This window comes from Pogoniulus pusillus, chromosome 30 (genome assembly GCF_015220805.1).
Source record: "Pogoniulus pusillus isolate bPogPus1 chromosome 30, bPogPus1.pri, whole genome shotgun sequence".
Taxonomy (NCBI): domain Eukaryota; kingdom Metazoa; phylum Chordata; class Aves; order Piciformes; family Lybiidae; genus Pogoniulus; species Pogoniulus pusillus.
The window spans coordinates 8963072-8985900 of record NC_087293.1 but is presented as its reverse complement, the minus strand read 5'-3'; the positions used below and the strand labels follow the sequence as shown (position 1 = coordinate 8985900).

At 53.1% G+C, this 22829-nt stretch overlaps 1 protein-coding gene across 15 annotated transcripts in view; it reads right to left on the bottom strand.

Moving 5' to 3' along the window:
• Nucleotides 1-2837: 2837 nt before the first annotated feature.
• Nucleotides 2838-22829, bottom strand: part of NCOR2 (nuclear receptor corepressor 2) — a 264994-nt gene continuing 245002 nt past the window's right edge. For 12 of the 15 annotated variants that reach the window (XM_064168689.1, XM_064168685.1, XM_064168690.1 and 9 more), the window contains 15 exons: nt 22102-22329; nt 21747-21992; nt 20940-21089; nt 20324-20464; nt 20053-20215; nt 19502-19935; nt 17094-17237; nt 16790-16932; nt 16176-16369; nt 14058-14207; nt 13438-13583; nt 12164-12217; nt 9198-9425; nt 7391-7570; nt 2838-7285 (listed from right to left, as the gene is read on the bottom strand). In XM_064168689.1, the coding sequence (XP_064024759.1) occupies nt 7110-7285; nt 7391-7570; nt 9198-9425; nt 12164-12217; nt 13438-13583; nt 14058-14207; nt 16176-16369; nt 16790-16932; nt 17094-17237; nt 19502-19935; nt 20053-20215; nt 20324-20464; nt 20940-21089; nt 21747-21992; nt 22102-22329 (2777 nt within the window). In that variant the 3' untranslated portion in view covers nt 2838-7109. The remainder of the gene's footprint in view (nt 7286-7390; nt 7571-9197; nt 9426-12163; nt 12218-13437; nt 13584-14057; nt 14208-16175; nt 16370-16789; nt 16933-17093; nt 17238-19501; nt 19936-20052; nt 20216-20323; nt 20465-20939; nt 21090-21746; nt 21993-22101; nt 22330-22829) is intronic. The other 3 variants (XM_064168698.1, XM_064168699.1, XM_064168700.1) reach the window with 1 other exon arrangement.

The following is a 22829-nucleotide window of genomic DNA, read 5'->3' as shown; positions in this document are numbered from 1 at the left end:
TCATTTTGGTAATCACAGAAGGCCAAAATTAAGAGGATAAATAAACCTGACAATCAGTTCAGCTGTTACCCACATGCAAGCACACAGTGACACTTGCTCCCAACTTTCTTGCAAACCCAACTCTTCCCAGACTGTCAAACAAGCCAGGTAGAGCTCAGCCAGCCAAAACATCCTTGCTCCTGCCCAGCGCCCTTCAGTGTCCCAACACTGATAAGAGCCATGCCGCCCATCAAAAGCTGCTCTATTTTCCCTCCAAGTTACTCACCAGCCTAGAACGTCTCATGTCCTGCCAAGATCAGCTCTTTAGCCCTCTGCACCATTATCAGAGCATATATAATTTCACAGCAAATCACAGGAACTGATGAATGACTGTTTGGATTGCAGATGTCAGGAGAGTACAAAATGCTTCCTTCTGCGAGGAGCCCAGGGGCAGTTACAGCTTTCCTGGCCAAAGGTATGTCTGACCCACTCAGCTGAGGAGCCCTGTTGTGTTGTGTAGAGACCACAAGCTGCCTTCCCAGGCAGGGCACGAGGCTGGGTGCCATCACCACATGGATTTTAGGATTTTACATTCTGCTGTGCTTTGTACACTTTTGGTTTGTTGGGTTTTTCAGTCCTATCCTGCTTGTGGCTGAGTACCTCAGCTCCATCCTTCTGCCTTCCTCATCACCCACAGGCCACATGCAGCTTGCTGTGAGGATGCTGCAGCCTAGCACCAGTATTGACAACCTTGGTCTCATGCCCTTTCCTTCTTGTTCTTCTAACTCAGCCTGGCCTAGCTGAAGTACCTTCATCTTGCTTTGTTACTAAAAGAGGAAAGAACAGTTCCCCATAATCCTCACTCAACACCAATGCATCACCAAGAGAAGTTCACAATGCCCCTGTACCTTCTGAAGGCCTCTGTCCAGGGCAAAAGCATCAGGAATAATCTTTTATCATCTCTTTTCCCTTTACTCCCTCTGTTTGCCACCCAGTCAAAACATGACTGAATGGGGACTTCTGACACTTCTTTTACTGCTGGGTTTGGAAGCCATCTTCTATTGGCACATTTCACTTTCATCTCTTTATGTAAGATCTCTTCTAAGTAGACAAAGTTTTCCATCATTCAATATTGGCCTTGAATTCAGAGTTTTTCTACCTTCTGCTTCTTCAGCATCAGTGTGAGTCACCCACAGGGCTACTGCTGTCAGCCCTCGTCAGCATTCAAACCCCAACAGGAGAGGCTGAACAGCTTGGCTTCTGCTTGTGCTATTTATTAACTGACTCTAACTGCCTTCAGAGCACCAAAAGCCTTTCCAAGGAGGATCTGAACAAAATCACTGCTCTCAGAGCTCTTTAGACAGCTCTTTTAAGAGCCAGCAGTTATCTACCTAGTGCATCACCATGGGAGCTGGACACTTCAGAACATGTATGGAGACTGGAGGAGGCAGGTTTGGTCTGTGTGGGCACGTATCTGGGTCTCAGATATTTCTGGGCAATGCAGAGGACCTAGGGAGATCCTTCAGCAGCATAGAGACAGAAGCCTTTGGACATACCCTGGACACAGACTAGTTACACAGCACTGGGGAGCCTCCCTTCAGGACTTAACAGCAGCTTGGACTGGGATGACCACCTGAAATGCTGAGCTGGCAGAAGGTAGAGTTGTGCCCTGGCAGAAATGCTCATTGGTGCCCTCAGAAAAATGTCTTTTGTATGAAATCCATTTTTGAACCTCAGGAAGAGCAGCAGAAGCCCCCACCTAACAGCCTTCAATGGACTAAATCACATCCAACCTGTTTCCACACAGAGCCACTCCCCTCTGTCCCATCCCCCCCACCCCTTGCCACCCATGGCAGTGGTGAGAGATCCTGACCCCTGTGGCACCAGACCCTCAGGTGCAGACATGGGAGTGGTCTTGAGTACTTACAGCTCCTGGCCTCATCAAAGTCAACCACACCCCATGGGACAGATGTCAGAGACGAAGCAATTTAGACCTGCAAAGAGATGCCAAGGCTTCTGTTTTGGTTCTTCATTAGGTAGTGGCTAATTAGCCTCCCTAATACCTTCCTAAAAAGCTTGTGAGGGATTATCCACTGCCAGAATATCTGTTTAAATTCAGTCAAATGAAATGTAATTTTTCAATTCAATCACAGTTGAACAAGGTTCTCTCTGGCTGCTGGTCACAGAGAAGGAAGCCAAGGTGTGCTCCAGCATCGCTCCTGTCAGCACTGCCAGATGCAGTTCTCTCTTGTAGGGGGGTATTTAGCTATGGGGTGCATGGTCCCACAGCTGCTCTTGGGTGCCCTTAGTGACCACAGACAACCCAAACATCATGTGCAGCAGTTCTTGGCCACCAGTTGGTCAGAAAGCAGTGCAGGGGTGCAAGCCCTTCCTGCAGATGGGGAGACTGGGGTAAGGAGGGAGGCTGTGATTTGGCCAGAGCGCCAATCTCTTGAGCTTTAGGTGTCATATCTTGCCATACTTCAGCCAGCAAGCTCATCACAGGCCAAGGGGCTCCCATCCACCCGTCCCCATCACCAGTGGTGCCACGGGAGGGTCGCAGCACAGCCCAGGAGCACACAGATTTCCCCCACCTAGACCAACCCAGCAGTGACACCAGGGGCCACGTTGGCCAGCCCTGATACCAGTAAGCCACATACCTTGGGGCACTGCTGCCACCAATTCTTTTGCCACACCTCTCTTAGCCCATTTTGCCACAGACACCCCCAACCTGCCCTGCACCTCCCTCACCATCCCACTCCCCCTGTGGCTGCCCCATGAGCCCTACCTGAGCTCACACGCACGAACAGGCAGGAGCACTGCATTTTGCTGCCAAAAAAGCGTGGTTTGGGTTTGGGTTGGTTGGTTTGCTTCTTTTTTATTGTTTAACCAGTAAGGCAGTGTTGGGACACTGCTACCCACACCGCCTGCTGGTGGGCACGCCGAGCAAAGTAACAGCGAACAAACCCCTTCAACTTGAGCAGATAACCCCCCCCCAACTCGAGCAAGCTGTGGAAATATTTACACCTGGTGGTTTCTCTGTACAGCCCCCACTACTACACAGCTCACTCCAAACCAGCTATGCACAGGTTGGTGTATGAAAGATAATCTCCCCCTTGGTACAGTTCAAGCCATAAATTGTCCTGTAATTTGCCTCTTTGTACAAGTTACAAAATTGGTGAACGTCAACTTAAAACTTGGGGTGGGTTTTTTTCAATAGTTTCACATGACTTTCTCCTGGTTGTACAACCACAGCATAAGGAGGTGCCAAGGACTCTGCCACGAGGTTTTGCGGTGCTCAGGGATGCTTCCGTCCCACCAGGGCCAGAGCAGGATAGAACATGGGGAGCACCATGACTTGCAGGAGCAGCAACCCTTTCTTTCTCTCTCAAGAACATGCTCCCCTCAGCCTGGGCTTGAGAAGGGGAACTTGGGACAGGGAAACATCATCCTGCAGCAGCCCCCATGGACATCTCCACTGAGCAGCTGTGAGTCTCCTGCTGCCACCTCATTGATTTGACCCAAGTTAATTACTCTGCAAAAGGACGATGCCCCCTGTTCTGGCAAAGGTGGTGCAAAGCTCCCCAACAGGAGTTGCTGCTGCCCTGCGTGTCCCCACTATGTCTTGTCACTGTTCCCACTGCTGTGGGGATGCACTGAGGGGACAGGAGGGTCTGTGCAGGGATGTGGCACAGGGAGACGGAGGATGGAGATCCAGCAAGAAAGAAAGCACCAAAACCAAGCTGTGCCATGGCACAGTAGGATCCTGCTGGAGCAAACCCCACCTGCCCCTGCCATGGCCAGCCTCAGCCCCCTGAGCTGCTCTCCTCCCAGGGCAGGCTGTCCTGGTATGACTGGGACACGAGGCACAGCTGGGGCCCAAGTTCTTGCACAGAGGCAGAGACATCAGTGATGTGTCCTATTCCCCATTCGAGAGATATCAAAGGGTCTCCCTGAGCAGGGCTGTGAGGCTGCTGGAGCTCCACAGCAGCTAGGGGTCACTGATGTCTCCCCAGCATCTCCATGTCCTCCCAGTCTGGCAGAACATTCCCCTCCTGCAAATCATAAACCCCGAAAGGACTAGAACAACCTCACAAACATCTGAAATCTCTTCTGACGCCCTCACGGGACAGCTCCAGGGATCAGCCATGCTGTGGGCTCCTGGACAGCCCTACCAGCTTTACCCCACACACTGCACACACTGAAGACCTGGTGGAAACAAGAGGAAAAGAGAAACACTTTTATGGGGTTGCCACCCTCCAGGCCATGGCTTCAGGCATTGGCTGTGGTGTGGGTGCTGCTGTGTGGCCTTTAACAGGGAGGACAATCCAACCATGCTCCAGTCAGGCTGATGAGAACATGGCTGCACATCTCCCAGATGGAGCCCATGGCCTTTCCCCATGTCCTGACACCCATCTGCACGCAGCACATGGGATCAGCACAGGATGCTCACGTGGTGAGGAACCCCAATGCCGGCTCAGCATCTCCATCCCCAGCATACTGTGGGTGCCACCAGCAAGAGCGAGCCACAGCGAAAGCCAAGGCCTGGTGCAGCCCCCACGAGCAGCAGCTCAGCTGAGGGGCTTCTCTCCACCCTCTCCCCACATCTCAGCCCACAACAGGGTCCCTGCATGGCGACAGCATCTGGGTGCAGGGTCTGCGATGCTGCTCGACAGGGCTGTGACCACCACAGCCACCTTCCACCAGCACCTTCCTGGACATCTGGAGACACCAAAGCAGCACACAGTATTGCTACTGTGCCAAGTGGGAACTTTATTCTTTGTTGTGGGTTTACTTTTTTTCGCTCTTTTGTTCCGAATAGGGTAAGGAGGCAGCTTTGAAGAGGGGCCAGACCTGGACTGCTTTTTTTTTTCTTCTCCCCAGCAAAATCTGCAACACTTTAATAGCCTTCAGCCCAGAGAGCAGCTCTGGTGCTTTTTACATCTCAGAGCCACGGAGACACCAGCAGCAGTAACCTGGGAACGGAAAGACTTCCACAGTGCTTGTGCATTGTCTCAGTGTTTTGTTGTTTGTTTTTTTTCTTTTCTCTTAATAATAATAATTAAAAAAAAGGCCAAAAAAAAAAAAAAAAGCACAACAGAAAAGACACAAACATCGATGGACATTAAAAACCTGTACACTGTAAAAAAAACAAAACACCCCCCCCAAAAAAAAACCCCAACAACAGTAACAACAAAATCCCAACACAAAGGGGAAAAAAAAAATCAACCCAAAACCAAACCCATAAACCCAACCCCCGCCCCCAACCAACAAACACCGTCATTCTCTTTGCTTTGAAATCACAATCAACCTGGGAACGTTGCAGGGGGGAAAAGGAAAGCTCCGCGGGGAAAGTGCCGGCGCTGGCCTCGCCGCTGGACCGCGCGTCGGATGCGAGGGGCTGCCGGGAGCTGGCTGCCCGCTGGGAGCAGCTGGGAGGCAGCAGAGTCTCTTGTGCCGTGCTCTGGGTTCCTCTAGCGTATAGAATGCAAAGCACTTAATACTTCTTTTTTTTTCTTTCTTTTTTTTTCTTTTTTTTTTTTTTTTTTTGGTTATTTTTTTTTATCTCTGTTGTTGGTTTTTCCCCATCCTCCCCCCCCCAGAGCCAGAAAGCAGAAGTGAATGAAAAAAAAAAAAAAAAAGTCCCTAATATCTTTGTTCTTTGAACGATGTAACTGCAGATATGAGCTGACGTCATGGAATGAAAAAAAAATAATGCAAAGTGGAGCATTCGTGTGTAGCACAAAAATACAATACAAACTTTTGGTTTCTTTCTCTCTCTCTCTGTTTTCTTTCCCGTTTAAAGTTTCCTGTGAGCTCCCTGCCACGTGGCCTCCTGCCCGCTGTGCCCGGCCAGCTCCGAGGGCTCTGGAGAATCAACCACCGAACGATTCCTGCTGAGTCAGCAAAGGTGTGTGTCACGGGGAGGGTAAAGGTAGGGGGGGGGCCTGCAACCATGGCAAGATTTTGTTGGTTTTGTTTGTTTGTTTTCAAGCTAAGTTCATACATTCGCCTGACCTACAGACAACTCCGCTGGATCCTCGTCACCTCGCTTTGTTTGGACACCCTTCCCTACAACGGACAAACGCATCGAAGCCCGCGCGGTAAGAACGGAACCGCTTTTACAGCATGTAACACTGTGGTTTGTTTGAGTCCTTCCTTGCGTAAAATATTGACATTAATTCACTGAAGGTATCAAAAATATACCCTGTAGACCAATACAATTTACAATTGCCGTTTCTCTCCATTCAGAAAACAATGCACTTAAAGCAACCGAGCCCCTCCGCGGGCAGTGCGCGAACCAGCCCGGACACATCCCTGCCCGCTCCGATTTCAGCCTAGGATCGCTTCCACCGAAGGGATCAGGAGGGGGTTTTTTTTGTTTGTTTTTTAGTTTTTTTTATAAGAAATAGCTCTTTGCTCCCTCTCCCCTGCCCACTTGTCCCAGACACCTTCAAAGCCTGCTGAGATTGCTCCAGAACTGAGGCATCGGCATGAAGGGCAACCAGCCCTTTCCATCAGCTGTGGGGAACCAAACCGGGGCAGGTCCATCCTCTTTCACCACTGAATTCTTCTGGTTTTGCTTTTCTCAAACCCGCTCAAGGTTTTGCACTCCTGTGGCACAGCCCCACGGCTGGGATGCAGGGGAGCATCCCAGGGCCCCTCACTCGACTCTGCAGGAGCGCGCTGATGGAGCGTCCGAGTGTGCGCGGCCCCGGGCTGGGTGCGCCTTGGGCGTGTGGCTGCTCACAGTCCCTCTCGAGCACGGGGGTCATCACCCTGCCAGGCTGCCAAGATCGAAGATGGGTTCCTTGGATTTTGTCTTGTTAAGGCTTTTTTCTTTTCTTTTCTTCAGACCGAAGAGGATGCAGAAATTTCCAGATGTTGAGAAAGGAAAAACAAATAGACCAACTGAAAAAGGAAAAAAAATAACCCATCCCCCCAAACTGGCTGGTTGGGAGGGGAAGGGAAAAAAAGAAAGGAAAAGGAAAAAATAAACCAGCTCTGCTCCTGCATCTTCGCTCATGAGAGCCGGCGGGGCCGGGGTGGTGGGCGGGCGCTCACCCCGAGCATGTCACTCGCTCCCCGTGCCCTGGGTTTGGTCGCCGTCTCCCTGCCCCTGGCTTGCTTCATTCACTGTCCGAAAGGGTTTCGTACTGGGAGCACAGCAGAGGCTTGGGCTCCTCATCCCAGGCGTGGTGCTGGCTGCCAGGGGTCCCCTGTGGCAGGGGGGCAGCAGGGGCTGCAGTCACCACCCCGCTGGGTAGCCGCATGGTGAGGGGGTTGTAGGGGAACGGCGTCGAACCTGTGCAGGGAGGAAGAAGCAGAGTCAACATCAAGGGAGTGGCTGACCCTCTGCAGCCTGAGTGGGGCACGGCCAAGTGGGGGACACATTCCCCCCAGCCCTTACCTGCAGACGACGGCCTGTCCTCCCAGACGCGGTTGGTGAGGGGCGTCCTCCGGTTGCAGTCCCCCTCCGAGTGCACCGAGGAGACGGAGGGTGGCCGCTCGCCCGAGGACAGGCCTGGCGCCGGGGACTTGGCCTTGCGGCTGTTGGGCCTGGCAGCGATCTTTGGCTTCCCCCCTCCTCCTGCAACGAGAGATGCCAGCTTGTCACCCAGCTCGACGCGGGGGGGGAGGGGGCTCAGGGAGGGGTGCGGGTACCCAGCGCTTCTCTTGGAAGAGCTTGCAAAAATAGCTCATGACAGGAGTAAAGCTCACCCCAAGGCTGCTGGCACCATGGGAGGGAAGGGTGATAAGGTGAGCTCTCTGCTGTGGGGTGGGAGGGCAGCCATGGTGGGTCAAAGAGGGTCTTTGTCCCCTCCTGCCTACTTTCTGTTTTGTGGGCTGATGCTATCAACTGTCTCATGGTGTGGATCTGTGGCAGGAGCTGCTAGGTGACTTTGGCCTGGCTGTTCCTCTGCAGGATCCACTCCCAAGGCAGCTCATGGCTCAGACCACAAACAAGCTGCAGCACTGGAGCTCCATGTGCCATTGCACAGCTGGATGGCAGGGACCTCTGGAGCTCTGTGGGTGCTGGAGCCTGGAGAATGTTCCCCATTTCCACAGTCTCCATGGCCGGGATGGTCTTTAATCCATTCTCACAGCCACATCCCTGATGATGTTTGGTCAGTTTTTAAAAGCTTTAAAGCCAAAAAGGACACGTGGGTAGGTCAACTTGGCTAAACCAGGGGGGAACTCCCAAAGTGGGAGGAATGGGCAAGCTCTGCATCCCACCCAACCTGCCTGTCCCTGTGGAAGTGTGGCTGGAAGAAGCTGCTGGTTTCACACAGGAGCCAGAAAAGATTTTCTGCCAGAAGCTGAAGAGTGTCTGGTCCAAGCTGACCCAGGGGAAGGTATGTTTGTGCATCCAGGACCCTGCTGCTCAGCCTGGGGGCCTCTGTGCCCAGACTGCCAAGGGTGAGTCCCATGCTCTGCACATGATGCTTGCAAGAGGCAATCAGCCCTTGCAGGTGTATGGGAGACATCCCAGCCATCCCATATCCCTCCTCTGGGGATGTCCAAAATAACCTTCCTGTCTCTGCTCAAACCTCCCCCAAAGCTGGGCAGCCCACATCATGGTGCCCAGCCAGCTTTGCCAGCCCTGCCAGGGCAGCTTGCTCCAGCCCTGCTCTCTGAAGGCATCCCCAGTCTATCACTTATAGCTCCCTTAAGCTCTCCCTCTTGCTCCAGACACCTCCCCAGATCCCACCCAACCTTTCACCCAGGCTGCAGCTTGCCCGGACAGGGAAGGGAAAGGCCATTCTGCTCCATGTCTGCCCAAGCCAGCCCTTTTCAGCACCTTCCCGTTTCGGGAGCAGTGTTCCTGACTGGGGTTTATAGTTCTGGGGTGGGGGTGGGGCTAGTTCAGTTTCTGGATTTGGGTGGGGGTTCCCCACCCGCCATAAACCTTTCCATTGTGTAAATAAATAAATAAAAGGAAAAGGAGATATTAAATCCCATCAAATGGGGAAAGGAGCACGGTCAGTGATTTAGAGAAAGCAACAGCACCTTCTGAGACTATTAAATTAACATCAAACAAGACCAGGATTAATCAGCAGATTTACAAAGCTCAAAGCTAGGGGAGGGAGGGGAGAAAAGAAAACCAAAATGAACAAAAAGGGGAGGGAGGGGGAATAAATCCACCCGCAAAAGGGGAAATACAAAGGCTGAGAATTAATAACACAGAGAGAGCAAAGGTGGAGAGGGCTGCAGACCTGGCAAGGAGCGCACGTCCTCGTTTCGTCCATCAGCAGGAGTTATGGGCATAGCAGCGGGCAGGCTTGCACTGGCATTCAGAGAGTTAAAAGCATTGGCACTGAGAGGTGAGCGCTCTTCCCACTGCTCGTCATATTTACCCATTAGGGCTTTCCTAATTATTGCCTCCAACCCCATGTTGGTACTGGAATTCTCTTGGACCGACTGGCTCCTACAACTGATTAGCCCTGGGAGATACGGGAAGGGGAGGAGAGAGGGGATGGGGGGGAGCCAAATGAGAAGAAAGATGGGAGGGGACGGGGAAAGGGGAGAAAGGAGACAAGGGAGAAGGGAAGAAACAAACAGTCAGCACATTCTCGCAAAGCAACAAACTTTGTCATCTTGTTCTTTAAAGCGCTGCAATGCACCCATCCTCCTCCCCGCTCCATCCCGCCCCAGGGCTTGGCAGGGGCTGGTGGTGGGGTGGGATTTACTGCAGGATCTGGGTTTCTGAGGTGCTGCAGGCAGGCAAGATTCTCTGGGCATAAGGGCTTGGAGGATGGAGATGGGGGGTAGGTTGTTGTGCAAGATGGGGGAGCTATGCCCCCAACCCTGCCAGGCTTGGCATGGGGGCAGAAGAGTCACCTGGATGTGGGGTTCATATGGGTGCACACAGATCAAGTCAGTGTGTCAGGAATTTGGAAGCTGGGGCAGTTTCCCATGGAGGAAAAGTCAGGGAAGGAAGAGAGAGAACCCCACAAAAACTGCTGATTAGAAAGAAGAGCCTGGATTTGGTCCTGGCATGAGAGGTGGCCCATAGGCAATACCCAGACAAGTGCTGCCTGTACGAGGATGGGCTACACTGGGGAGAGGGTGGGGAGTTATTCTGTTTCTCCTCGAGCTCATTGCAAGCCCCCTGCCCCAGCCCGCTCCCTTCCCCCTGCCAGGCTGGGTCCCCATGATGGACCCCTCCAGGTCGAGCCATGGCTATGGGACAGGATGCAGAGGCAAAGTGGTGCCGGCGTGGTTGTGAGTCTCAAGCCATGCAGTTATGGTGCAGCACCGCACAGGGACCAGAGGGCTCAGCCATGCCACTGTCATTCCCAAGGTGGCAGATACAGGGAACAAGCAAGGGCAAAATACAGACACAAACAGCAGCCCAGCAAGGAAGCCCCTCTGGCAGCCCCCTCCCAGCTCACCCCATCCTGGGGGAGTTCACACTGGGATCGCTGCCCCTGGGCCCCGAAAAGGAGGGACCTCAGGTTCTTTGTCTTTCTGTAATGGGACAGAGTCTCTCCCAGTCCCCTTCCGGCCAGATCCTGGCCTTCAGCTCCTTTTGCTCTGTCTTTCACACCTCCCTCCAGCACAGCAGGAGCAGCTTGAACCAGGGGATGCTTTCAGGAGGCTGGGCCCTACCCTCCCCAGTTGTTGTCTATGGTGGACCTTCAAGTCCCATCTGGTTACACCTCATCCCAGCTGCTGACATGAGCTGGATCCTTCTCCAAACACATTTGTACTGGTGAGTGGTCTTATACCACTGACACTCTGCCTGGTCCTCCTACCACACACCAAGTCTGCACGCACAGCACCTCCTTCTCTTGGCTGTGGTAAAGCTGCCATTCCTCCTCCTTACAAGTACCAACCCAAAGGCATTCCTGCTGCAGGAGAGCATCAATATTTAATCAGCCAAGTATCAATCCTCAGAGGGGGTTGTTTCTTTCATTGGAGAGCCCACCTGAACATGGCTGCAGCAGGAGGGAACCGATCCACAGCCTTCACGCTGTCTTTCTCCCTCGGACTGGTCTCTGTCCTGAGCTGGGGAAGCCCACACCAGACATCCAGCTCCACAGGGCTGCTTTCTGTCTCTCCTTGCCAAAATCCCATCCTTTAAGCTGCTCCCTCTCCTGCTTTTCCAGTCAGGATGACAGCCATGGGCCTAGCAGATCTGGGGAGGGTGCAGTGTCCCTAAACCACAATTTCAGCTCCTGCATGGCGGTCTTCAGGCTCAGCACAGCAAACATATCTGTGGGTGTCCAGGGGATCCAGCATTCTTTCTCCCTGAGCACAGGGAGGCTCTCTGGGGGTTTAGTGGACCATCCCAGGTGTTACTCAGCAACTCCCAGCTCATGCTGGTTAGGGCCAGGGACTGGCTAAAGCCCACCATAGCTGCCTGCAGCAGGGCTCAGATCACCACCACCAAAACTGTTCCTTCAGAACTGACCTTTGGGCCTGAAACCCTCCACCTGCCTAAGTTTCTGCTCATGCAGAAGTCCAAGTGGTCCTGCCCAAACAGTTCTTCTGTGTGGCACTGGTTAGACAGCCATGGCCAGACTGGGCCACCAATTGAATGCTTCCTCCCAGCTCCTGAGAAACTGGAGTCAACCCAAGCTGTAAGCAACTGGAGGACTGAGCACTCCTGTGCTCCAGCTCATGTCCCTTTTTGTTGCTGCCCTCCAACCCATCCATGGGCAACATCAAAGTCCCACCAGGAGCAGGGTGTGGTCTGCAAAGTATAGGTCCACCCCGCTATAATTTAACCCTCTGTTGGCATCAGGTGGCCAACCCTTGCTTGACTTCTAATCTCTTCTCACCTCGAGTTCTGCCAGGCTTTCCGAGGAATTACACTGCACTGAATCCGACTCCAGAGCAAGGAGTTATGGTGAGTTCTGAGGCTACAGCCTCCCAGCAGCTGTTATGCTTGGTCTCATGGCCAAGAGGAGACCACAGAATCATAGAATCAGTCAGGGTTGGAAGGGACCACAAAGATCATCTAGTTCCACCCCCCCTGCCATGGACAGGGACACCCTACCCTAGATCAGGCTGCCTAGAGCCTCATCCAGCCTGGCCTTAAACACCTCAACCACCTCCCTGGGCAACCCATTCCAGGCTCTCACCACTCTCACGGTGAGATGCTTAAATCTAGCAAGTCTCCAGCTCTCTGTGGCTGTGAGCCTGTAGGGAAGGAGGTACGGCACAGGAGAGTTACCTGCTCCAGTAATCGCCGGCATATTGAAAATCTCTGTCCCAGGCTGCCCAACATCTGGAGGAAAACAAAGAAGCTCTTCAGTATGGAGAACAGCACCTGCAGGCTGGCAGCAGGAGGAAACCTGTGCTAGCTATGTCTGTCACGGCACCCAGCCTGGCAGCAGCCCACTTCCCCCAGGAACCAGGGTGGGTCTGTGGTGCTGGCAGGGACCAGGAATAGTCATCTCCTTTGGGAGACCCACAGCAGGCACACCTCACCAGCTGGGACAGGGCAGAACAGCGGAGCCCAGACAGCCAGGGCAAGGTCTTCATGCTTGGTGTTGACCTGCCTCCCTGCGGCCCTTTGGATCACAAGCTCTGTGAAGTCAAACCCTCAGAGACTTCCAAAGGCTCAAATCCCCTTGTCCAGGGAGTGGGTCTGGGCAGTGGAGAGGGCAAGGAGAAGGAGGAGAAATGTTAAATCAATATTTTCCCTCTTAGCTGAGCTGTTTGACTTGGCTATCACTTCCCTAAGAAAAACAGAAATGCTCATCAAATAAGAGGCGTTTCCTACTTCCAGCTATTTTCCCTTGATAAGCGAAAGTGTGGAAGGTCACAGGGTTCAGCCACATGTCCCCAAAGGGGCATAACAATACTGTTGGCTCATGGTAACATCATCCAGGGGATGAGACAGCCTGGTCCCTCTTATCCAATGCAGCTGTTGTAAGATGGATCCAAATTGAATTAGTACTGACTGTATAACGCTGGGCTAAATTAAATTATGATCCTATCTGCTCGATTAGCGCTTAATGAATGAGCAGCCTGAATTTCTCCTCTAAGCCAGCCTGTTTAGCTCTACAGAGCTGCACCAGTATTGATGTAGGGCTTAACGTTGGATAGGAGATGCATCTCAAGGAGGAAGGATTCAGCTTGGCTGGCCATTCATTACAACATCAATCGCTCTTAAGTCTCTTCCATCCTTAGCTCATTACTTCCTTCCTATTGTGGTTACCTGGTGCAGTGAGATTGACAGCCCCAGAGCAAGGTGAGGAAGAGTGGCACAGCCTCCCATCGCCCCTCACAGCTGTACACAGCTGCTGCTGGCACCAGCACAGCTCATCTCAGGAAGCATTTGGACCTCACACTTCCCAACAAACCATGGCATGATGCAGAAGGATCTGGCTAGGAGCTCACGGCTCTTAACACAGCAGCACCCATCCCCCAATCCTTTGCTCCATGTACTTTCAAGATTCTTTTCCCCTCCAGTGTCCCATGTTCCCCTTCTCATGTCCTTACTGTACTCAGTCTCATTTTTGTTGGTTGTGCTGAGCTTCTTGATGATCTCCTGTTTCTTGGACTTCACCATGGCAGAGTTGCTCTCAGTCAGCTTGCTGAAGAAAGCTGGAGGCTGAGTGTTGTTTCCTGGGGACTTGGACCCCATCCTGAAAAGCAGACCATTGGAAATCTCTGCATCATCCAATTCATAAAGTCACAGAATCATGGGATGGTTTGGGTTGTGAGGCACCTTAAAGATCATCTAGTTCCGACCCCCCAAACCTTTGACTAAACCAGGTCCAAACCAAACTGGCCTTGAACATTTCTAGGGATGGGGTATCCATCACCTCTTCGGGCAACCTGTTCCAGCATCTCATGACACTCAGTCCCACCTAGATTGACTCTTCCCTTAGTGCAACTTCTCAGAATTAGCCTCTGAGCTCCTGAGATATTTGGCATCTTCAGCCTTTCTCCCTAAGCCCTACCAATAAACAAATGCACCACAGAGCACTGAAAAGCTGACAAAACCGACAGTAGCCTGAGCTGTAACATTGCTTTAGGATGCAAAAATAGCAGCCTGGGGCTAGGGTGCGTGCGGGGACATCCGCACACTGCCCTCCCCGTCCCTTCCCCGGTGTTACCTCTGGTCTAGCTGCTCGCCCTCGCGGTACAGGATCGGGTACGCGGCGCTCTTGGCGTGCTCCGACTCTGCTACGCCGTCTGGTGGCGAGACCGGCTCGATGCAGTTGTCCGACCCGCTGCCGGCCGAGGCTTTGCTCTGCTCTGGGGACCTGCGGGGAGATGCAATCGCTTTATTGCGACATCCTCTCTCTGTGCGCAGCAGCGGGGTCCGGACGGGCAGAAGGACTAAAATAGCTATCCTATGGCAGGGAAAAAAGCCAAACCTTCCCCACCCCCGTGGGCTTACGCCGCCTTCTAACGCGAGCCGGAGGAAGAGCACAGCTCGGGCATTCCGCACCGCAGGCGGCGTGCAGAGCGGGACCGAGCTGCGGCCCGGAGCTCCCGGCAGCGAGCCAGCCGGCAGCCGCCCCAGATACAGCTGCTCAGGAGGGACAACCCGACCAGTCCTGCTGGCTCAGCCCAAGTGTTCCTGGCTGGCAGAGACACAACCCACGCAGAGGGCCGCGACATTAACCCTTTGGGGGCAAGGCTTTTGCTTCTCTATTTCATTTGTGAGCACCGTGCAAAGCAGCACCTGCCACCACCACCACCTCCCATCTACTCTGTCCGGGGCTGTGCAGGGGCCTGCTTGCTGTGAGTGATGGGTCCAACACTGGGGCAGACTGGAAAGGATCAACACAGCTCTCTGATGATGCCTGCTCACAGCCTCTCCCAGGGCCTGGGAGATGGCCAGGCTCAAGTCCATGAGGAATTCCTCACAGCGAGTTCTGGGAATTTATGTCTTTGTTCTTTCTGTGGTTTCTCTCTTTTTTTCTTTCACTGCTGGGTGGCCAGGGCTGGGCTCTCTCTCTCCATGCTATAAAGCCAACTCCAGGACCAGGCAGAACTGGGAAGTATAACCACATTTGCAGACAAGGAACCATCAGTTTGGAGATACCACGTCTGGGTCTCTGTTGGTGTTGGTGGACAGACACTGTCCTTGCACTTGTAGAATCACAGAATGGACCTTAAAGATCATCTATTTCCAACCCCGTTGCTATGGACAGGAACACCTTTCACTAGACCAGGCTGCTCAAGGCTCTCCCCAACCTGCCCATGAACACCTCCAGGGAGGGGACATCCACAGCTTCCACGGGAAACCTGTTTCAGTATCTCACCACCCTCACCATAAAGAATTTCCTAATCTCCAGTCTAAATCTCCCCTCTTCCAGCTCAAAGACATTGCCTCCTGTTCTATGACTACAAACCCTTGCAAAAATTCCCTCCCCAGCTTTCTTATAGCACCCAAACAGCACCCAAACCTGCCTGGTGCTGGTATCAGCATGAGGATTTCAAAATGGCTTTAAAAGAAATCCCGGCAGAGCCTGAAATGAATAGTTGCATTTGACAGGGCACGTATCTGACAAGCTTCTGATTCACTGAGAAAGATAAAATTAACTTTGAACCAATGGAAAACATGTTGCTTTGGGTTTTTTGGAACCACTTGTGATCTGAAAGGTCACTGCACCACGACCTACCAAGAAATGAGGACAGTGGGAGGACAAGAGGCAGTGGGCACAAATCAAAACACATGAAATTCCACCCCAACTTGGGAAAAGGCTTTTTTACTGGGAGGATGCTCACTTGCTTGTATGGGGATGGCCACAACGTTGCTGAAGTCTCCACAAGTAGATATATTGAAAACACAACTGACTTTGACCCCTGACAACCTGCTTCAGCTGACCCTGCTTCAGAGGGTCTTTTCCCACCTAAACTGCCCTGTGATACAAGCCAGATTGGGAAGGGGAAGAATGTGTGGACTCTAAGTGGTCTAGAGAGCATCTCTAGGATAGGGATAGCAAGAGGCACTGTGACAGCGGAAGAGCACCCTGATTAGAAAGCAGTTTAATACTCCAGGCTGTGTAAGCAAGCAATCCACACAAGCACCAAGCTGAGGAGCACAAATTCAGTAATGCCAAATGCCAGCCTGCTCTATGCAGCCCCTGAGTGGGCTGCCAAGTATCCAAGGGCACACTTGCCCAGCTCCTCGCCCTGAAGTAGCCCTGGTCCACCTGAACTCAAGACTTGGCACAGGTGGAGCAGGTGGGCAGAAACTTGTCTGGACTCTTTGACTTCACCTTTTGCCACCTTCATTCTGTGGGGAGATCCTGGAGGCTGCTGCATGGTCTTGTTGCTGCAGATAGGCCTCGCTGGGGGTGCGGCGCAGGTCCAGCACAGGGCACGCAGCCCCAGGGAAGGAATACACTGGGCTCTGGATGTGGGAGTTGAGCTGCTGCGGGTGATGGCGTGTGTAGTCCTGTGTGATCACCTCCTGCAGGGAGAAAACAGTGTTGGGTTTCTACCTCTGGCTTTGCTGGGTTCAGAGAAGACAGGGTAAACAGCAAGGAATTGTCCCTGAAATGTAACTGCTGCCTCCTGCCTGCAGCAGCTCTTCAAATGAGCTTGATGGGGATGCAAACACTTGGGCTGAACATACCCGATACCCTGCCTTCTCCACCCCCCAACCAGAGGTGCTGGCATCTGTAGCACTGCTTCTAGTCCTTCCTCACCAGACAAAGAGTCAGAGAATCACATAGGTTGGATGAGACCTTTCAGATCATAAAGTCCAGCTGTTGGACTCAGGACTGCCAAATCCACCACTAAACCATGTCCAGCACCACACTTATGTTTCACATTGGCTTTCCCCTTCTCCCTGCAGCCCCATCAGGCAGGTGAGATCAAGGTTACTTACGCTGATGTGCTGGGCCAGCGTGACCACTCGCTGGTTCATCCCCTTGATGCTCTGGCTGGACTGCAGGGGCTGGCACTGGGGGCCATCTGGCTGCCGGAGGTGCTGCAGGTGGGCTGCTTCAGGAGCTGAGGCCTTTAGTGAGCCTGGGTGGGGACAAAGAAGAGAGCAGATGTGAAATGACATCTATGTTCCCTTCCTTGAATGCCATCTCAGCATGACACTGGGGCATCTGAGTGGAATCTGGCTGAGGAAAGCCCCACCATGCCAGCTTGGGCTCTCATGTGCCTGCCAGCACTGCCCTCACCTTGCTGTTTCTGCCTCAGGTCATGCTCCCCATGTCCCTTCTCCGCATCCTGCAGCAGCTTGGCCCCCTTCTCATGGGACAGGCTGGGTGAGCTCACAGGGCTCACTGCTTCCATCTGCTCAGGGCTGTAGCCTCCGTGAAAGCCTAAGGAAACGGGAGAAGGGAGTTAAACCCTGGAGCTCACCTGGCTTTCCCCTGATGCTGTGGCAACCATGGATGGTGGGTGCAGTCGCATGTTCAGCAAAAGGGGCAAGAAAAGATGAGGGAAGACCTGGTAGGTCATGTTGCAGGGACCCCCCAGAGCCACTTCTGATGTGCAGTGGTGGTGATAGCTGCAATAACGAGGTGATGTCCCGTTCCTGCAGAGCTGGATACTCAGCACCAGTCAGGAATCCAATTCAACCCCTGAAGGTTCACACCGTGTTCCCTCAACTTTCCACCAGAATAAACCCTTGACTGTAACAGGAGAGAAAAGCAATGCCCTACAGCAGTGGAAGTGGCTACACAAGAAGTCTTCAAGTGCTTTCCAATGAAAAGCCTCAAGCTCAGCATGGCCAGCTATAAGGACTTGAAAGCCGGGCATGATGCCCTGCAGCCTCCAGATCCTGCTCCAAAGGCAGTGGACTCACATCACTTTTGAACTAAAAGGCTTCTTGACCTTTCTTTGCCTGTCAAGGCCCTTATATGGACTCAAACTGCATCAAAGCAGGCAGAGCCAGAATGAAGTACTGCCACGATCCTTCAACAGCGAGAGGAACCTGAGGTACAGACAGGTTATGCTTTCACAGACGAGGGGTGGAGGATGGAAATCCTGGAGGAGGCACACGCTGCTTCTTGTAGCTAAGCACATTTGGCAACTCTCACAACTTTTGCCTCCACAGACCTTTACTCTCCTAACACTCAATTCCTAGAAACCACCCACTGCCTGCAAACCTGGCAGGCAACCCGCAGCAGGGTAGCAACCCCCAATCCTGATGGCCCAGGCATCAAGCTGAAGCATCTATCAAATCCCCACGAGTTGACTGCTGCTCCTGCATGCTGGTAGGAGCTTGGACAAATGCTCTGGGTGAATGTTGGTGCCTTCAAGAACAACCTAGACCTTAAATCCAGCTCTTTTCTGGCACTTTCTTCTGGAGAAACTTATCCCAGTGTCCTACACATGATTGCTGTCAGGTGGTTCTGGTGGTCTGTTCCAGAGCATGGCTGGGCTGAGTGATCCCTAGACAGCCATGTCCATGTTGCCCTCTAGAGCAGCACCCAGCACTGGGATGCTGAGTGAAATCACCTCAATTGAAGAGACCTCATTTGATCTGCATCATGCAGCAGCCAACAAAGCCCTCTGAGCCCCTGCACACTCACTGGTACGAACACAAGCAAAAAGGTGGGTGTCTGATGGCTCTGTCTTGCTCACATTTCTAGTCCTTAGAGAACCACAGGATCATTATGGTTGGAAAAGACTTCAAAGGTCATCAAGTGCAACTCAACACTCCCATGCCCACTAAACCATGTCCCAAAGTGCCATGTCTACACGTTTTTGAACACCTCTGAGGCTGGTGACTCCACCACCTCCCCGGGCAGCCTGTTCCAATGCCTGAGCACTCTTGCAGGAAAGAAATTCTCAAGATGTCCAATCTAAACCTCACCTGTCACAACTTGGGGCCATTTCCTCTTATTCTATCTTTCATTACTAGAGAGAAGAGACCAAAACCCACCTTGCTCTAGCCTACTTTCAGGGCGATGTAGAGAGCAAGGTCTTCCCTCAACTTCCTTCTCCAGACTAAACAACCCCAGTTTGCTCAGCTGCTCCTCACAAGACGTACACTCTAGACCTTTCCCCAGCTTCACTGCCTTTCTCTGGACATGCCTCAGCACCTCTGTGTCCTTACTGGAATGAGGGGTCCAAAAGCAAACCCAGGATTCAAGGTGCGGTCTCACCAGTGTCAAGTACAGCTGCACTTTGCCTGTTTGATTTACTGCCCACAACTGCTCCCCAGCAACTGCCTGGGAATTCCTGACGATGGGGAAATCAGAATTAGCAAATTGCCATTGTCTGGAAGCAGCAATACCAGGAACTGAGCAACATTTGCAAAACAGGACTTGGCAAGGGGAAAAGCTGTAAGAGGGTGGGAGAAAGGAAGATCTTTAAAACAAGCCCGGAATAAGACAACAACTGGGAAGCAGAAGGATGAGCACGCTCGGGGAGCTGATGAAGCCAAGAGCCAAAAAGGCACAACTCAAAATAAGAAACCATGAAAATCAAATGAGTTTCAGGCCACAGCTCTCTCCCCTCTCACCATCACTAGCAGAGCTGTTACTCAGTGAGCCTCTCTCTTGCTGCCCCTTTTTGCAAGACATTTGGCGCAGGACAATCACATCTATGGAGTTGGCTGCTGTCGCGGTGGTCTTACCAAGTGCCCGGAGCTCCTGTTCCTGCATTGAGAAGGGTTTACTTTGACTCTTTTCTCTGCTGTGCTGCTCGGGACCCGCGGCTGCATGTGGCTGGTCCAGAGGGTGATGGTGCTGCTGGCTTTTCCCCTGTCCTCTGCTATAGTGATGAGAAGAACCAGGTCCAGAGGCAGGTAAAGGTCTTGACTCCATGGCTTTAATGGGTGAAGGCGACTGTTCAAGGTTGGCCCCACTGGGCAGCTTTGAGGTGAAGACGTTGTTGTCAGTCTGGGATCGTTCTGCCTTGGCTTCTCGTGCTCTTGAGGCCTCCTTCTGCAAGATGGCAGGGTCCAACGGGGCTGTGTAGCTGTCTGCTGTGCTGATGGAGGAGCGCAGGGTGGAGGCTGAGGGGAAGGCAGTGGAGCGGATTGGTGATGTGGTAGTGGTGGAGGAGGATCTGAGAGGCAAACAAAGATAAGGCAAAGATGAGAGAGGCACAAGGAGAAAGGGGAGTGCTGTTCCCAGGGCCCCAGCTTTCAGCCCTGCCTGGCAGGCATCTGGGCAAGTGACGTACCGCAGGACGGAAGGGGTAGGGGTCTCTGAGGAGATGATCTTCATGCTTGTGTTGTGGAGCACACTGGGGCGCTGCTGGATGGTCTCATGGGTGCGGGGTGAGACAGGAGAGTGCTGGTGGCTGTGAGAGTGTGAGGATGAACGGCTGCTGGACTGCTCTGTACCTGCAGAAAACACAACGGAGTTTCTTTAGCTCTTTGTTTTATAGCCCCCACCTCTACCACTACGTAGCACGAGCCCCAAGATATGGCACCAGGCTCTCCCCAGCCTACCTGGTCTCCAGATGGGTGCATGCTCCACTGTGGTGGATGCTAGGATGGATTTTTCCCGCTCCCTCTCCCGTTCTCGCTCTCGTTCCCGTTCCCGCTCAGACACCGATGAACCTGACTGTTTGCTCATGTGTGTGGGGCCTCCTGAAACCCAAGCAAAAAGCTTTAGTGAAAGGTTTGCAGACAGTGATTTCCCCCAAGGAGCACTGCCTGCTCTGCACATTGCTGTGTCTGCAAAGCAGATAAGGAATGACTCCATCCAAGGTCACCTGGAGCAGGATAGATGAGGGCTACCAATAAGACAAAACCTGAGTGAATCACGCAATAGCTGTCCTGGTGTGGTCTCCAGGGGATGACCTTCCACAGAGCTGCTGGCCAGCTGCCACTTTGAGGGAAAAGCAAGGAATCCTCCAATAAGCAGGATCACAGGAGCTGGTTTGAAGGAGCCAGTGAGCTGGTCCCCAAGTGAAAATGAATTTGGGCTACCCCCATCTGCCCAGTCACACTGAGATTGAAGGCCAAAACAAGCACTGCTCCATGTCAGAGGTGCCCCTGTGATGCTCATTAATGAATTAAGGGAGCCCTGCTTTCCAATGGGAAAAGCAACCTGTAGCATTACCTGGGGAGAGTGGGGAGCTGCTGTGCCGGCTGCCAAAGGTCTGGGGCGGGCCAGGGATGTAGGTGATGCGGTCCATGGTGGTGGCAGAGGTGCCAGGGGTTGGGGGCACAAGGACGGGTAGGTGTGGCACTTGAGACAGGTCAATGATGCCTAAAGAGAGAAGGAAAAGAACTATCAGGATGACACTGAGCTGCTGCAGCTTGGTTGTGCTGGAGCAGGGAGTGATGCTGAGAAGGATTGACCTGTCCTCCTGCACTGGTCTGGTGTGAGGTGTCAGCACTCACATGGCACCTAGGCACTGGACACCTCTGTGGGGAAGTACAGAGGAACCAGCTCACACTTGGACCCTAGGCACTGAGCATTTCTGTGAGCAAGCACAGCGTGTCCTGCTGCTGGAGATTACAGGGAGGAAAAGCTGAGTTCTGTCTCTGCTGAGTGAAGGGGCTGCAGGCAGCAGCAGCCAGAGAGCAACATAACCTTCCCTGCAGAGGACAGGACCACTACACCCTGCTCTTGCAGAAAGCAAGATATCCTTCTGGGAGTGTATTTTCACCTCCAGCAGGTCTAGGATGGGAAGTGTTCCCATGACCCAAAATCAGAGCTGCACATAATGAGCCTCAACTAACTAATGATGGCCAAAAAAAGCATCACATTCCCCCCTGCTGTCCCCAACACTGAGCAGCCAAGGTCCTACACTGCTGGGTGGCACTGTGCTGATGGCTCAGCCCTTGGCCCCAGTGCCGGAGCTGACCCAGCCTCCTCCTCCCCAAACGTCCCCAAGCCCCTGGATGGTGCCACAGGGAGGACCTGCGTAGTTGAGGGCGAGGGAGGGCTCCCGGGGTGACAAGCCGCGCAGCATGTCCGCCCGCTGCGCCATGGCTGTGGCTGCGGCGTTGTGGTGCATCTGCTGGGATGTGATGTAGTCATTGATGATGGTCTGTCGGTTCTCCATGGCAGCTGTGTCCGGGTAGCCCCGGATGAGGTATGGGGGGTAGAGGTGGGGGTAGGTCGGGCTTGGAGCCAGATGCCTTGGCAGGTAGTAAGCAGCAGCAGCTGGGAGAGAAAAGGATGCAGATGTGAAGCAGGTTTCCTCAAAGACCTCAAGCTTTTGGAGCACAAGAGAAAACCAATCCCAGCTAGACCACATCCCTGCTGAAGGTACCTGCTTCCAGTTGGATTCCCCTCGGGATAGCAGCAGGGTCAAAAGCCAGCGGGATGTGTCCTCGGTACAGGTCAACCCCACCCACGCCGCGGAGCAGGTGCTCGTACGGGGAGATGGGGTGGTGGTGGTCAGCCACGGGGGCATGTGGAGACTTGGAGTTGGTGAGCTCCCTCGACGTGGGGGTAATCTTTCTGTCCTGGGACACTGGCTTCCCAGCAGTGATACTCCCTGCAGTGAGCAGAAGGAAATGAGTCAGAAACAGATAGCCAAGGCCAAGTTGTGTCCCTGAAGGATGCCTCAGGCCAAGAATGTCATCCAGGGACTCTCACAGTTACTCTGAACTTGAGGGACCTTCTCCTCCTCCCTGCACTGCTATGCCCCATTACGCCACCGAGGGTGAGGCAAGCCCAGTCCTGGCTGCACCCAGGAGGTCAGGTCTGTCCTCAAACCATCCCATCCCTCCAACCCAGCACATCCATGCTGGGCAGTTTGAATTCATCCTGGCCTGCACAAGCAGCTAGCCATGGAGCCTTGCTGTCATGCTCCTTGGCTCGAGGAGGTCACTGCTGCTGGGCAGAGCTGGAGACCCCAAAAATCTCAGCAATGGTGATGCAACACAGTTCAGAGATTCAATCACCCTCCAGAGCTGTAAGCTGTTTCCCAGCAGAGGGAGGGCAAGTTGGGTCATGTCAGTGATTTCTCTTGGCTCTTCCCTCCTGAGCTGGACA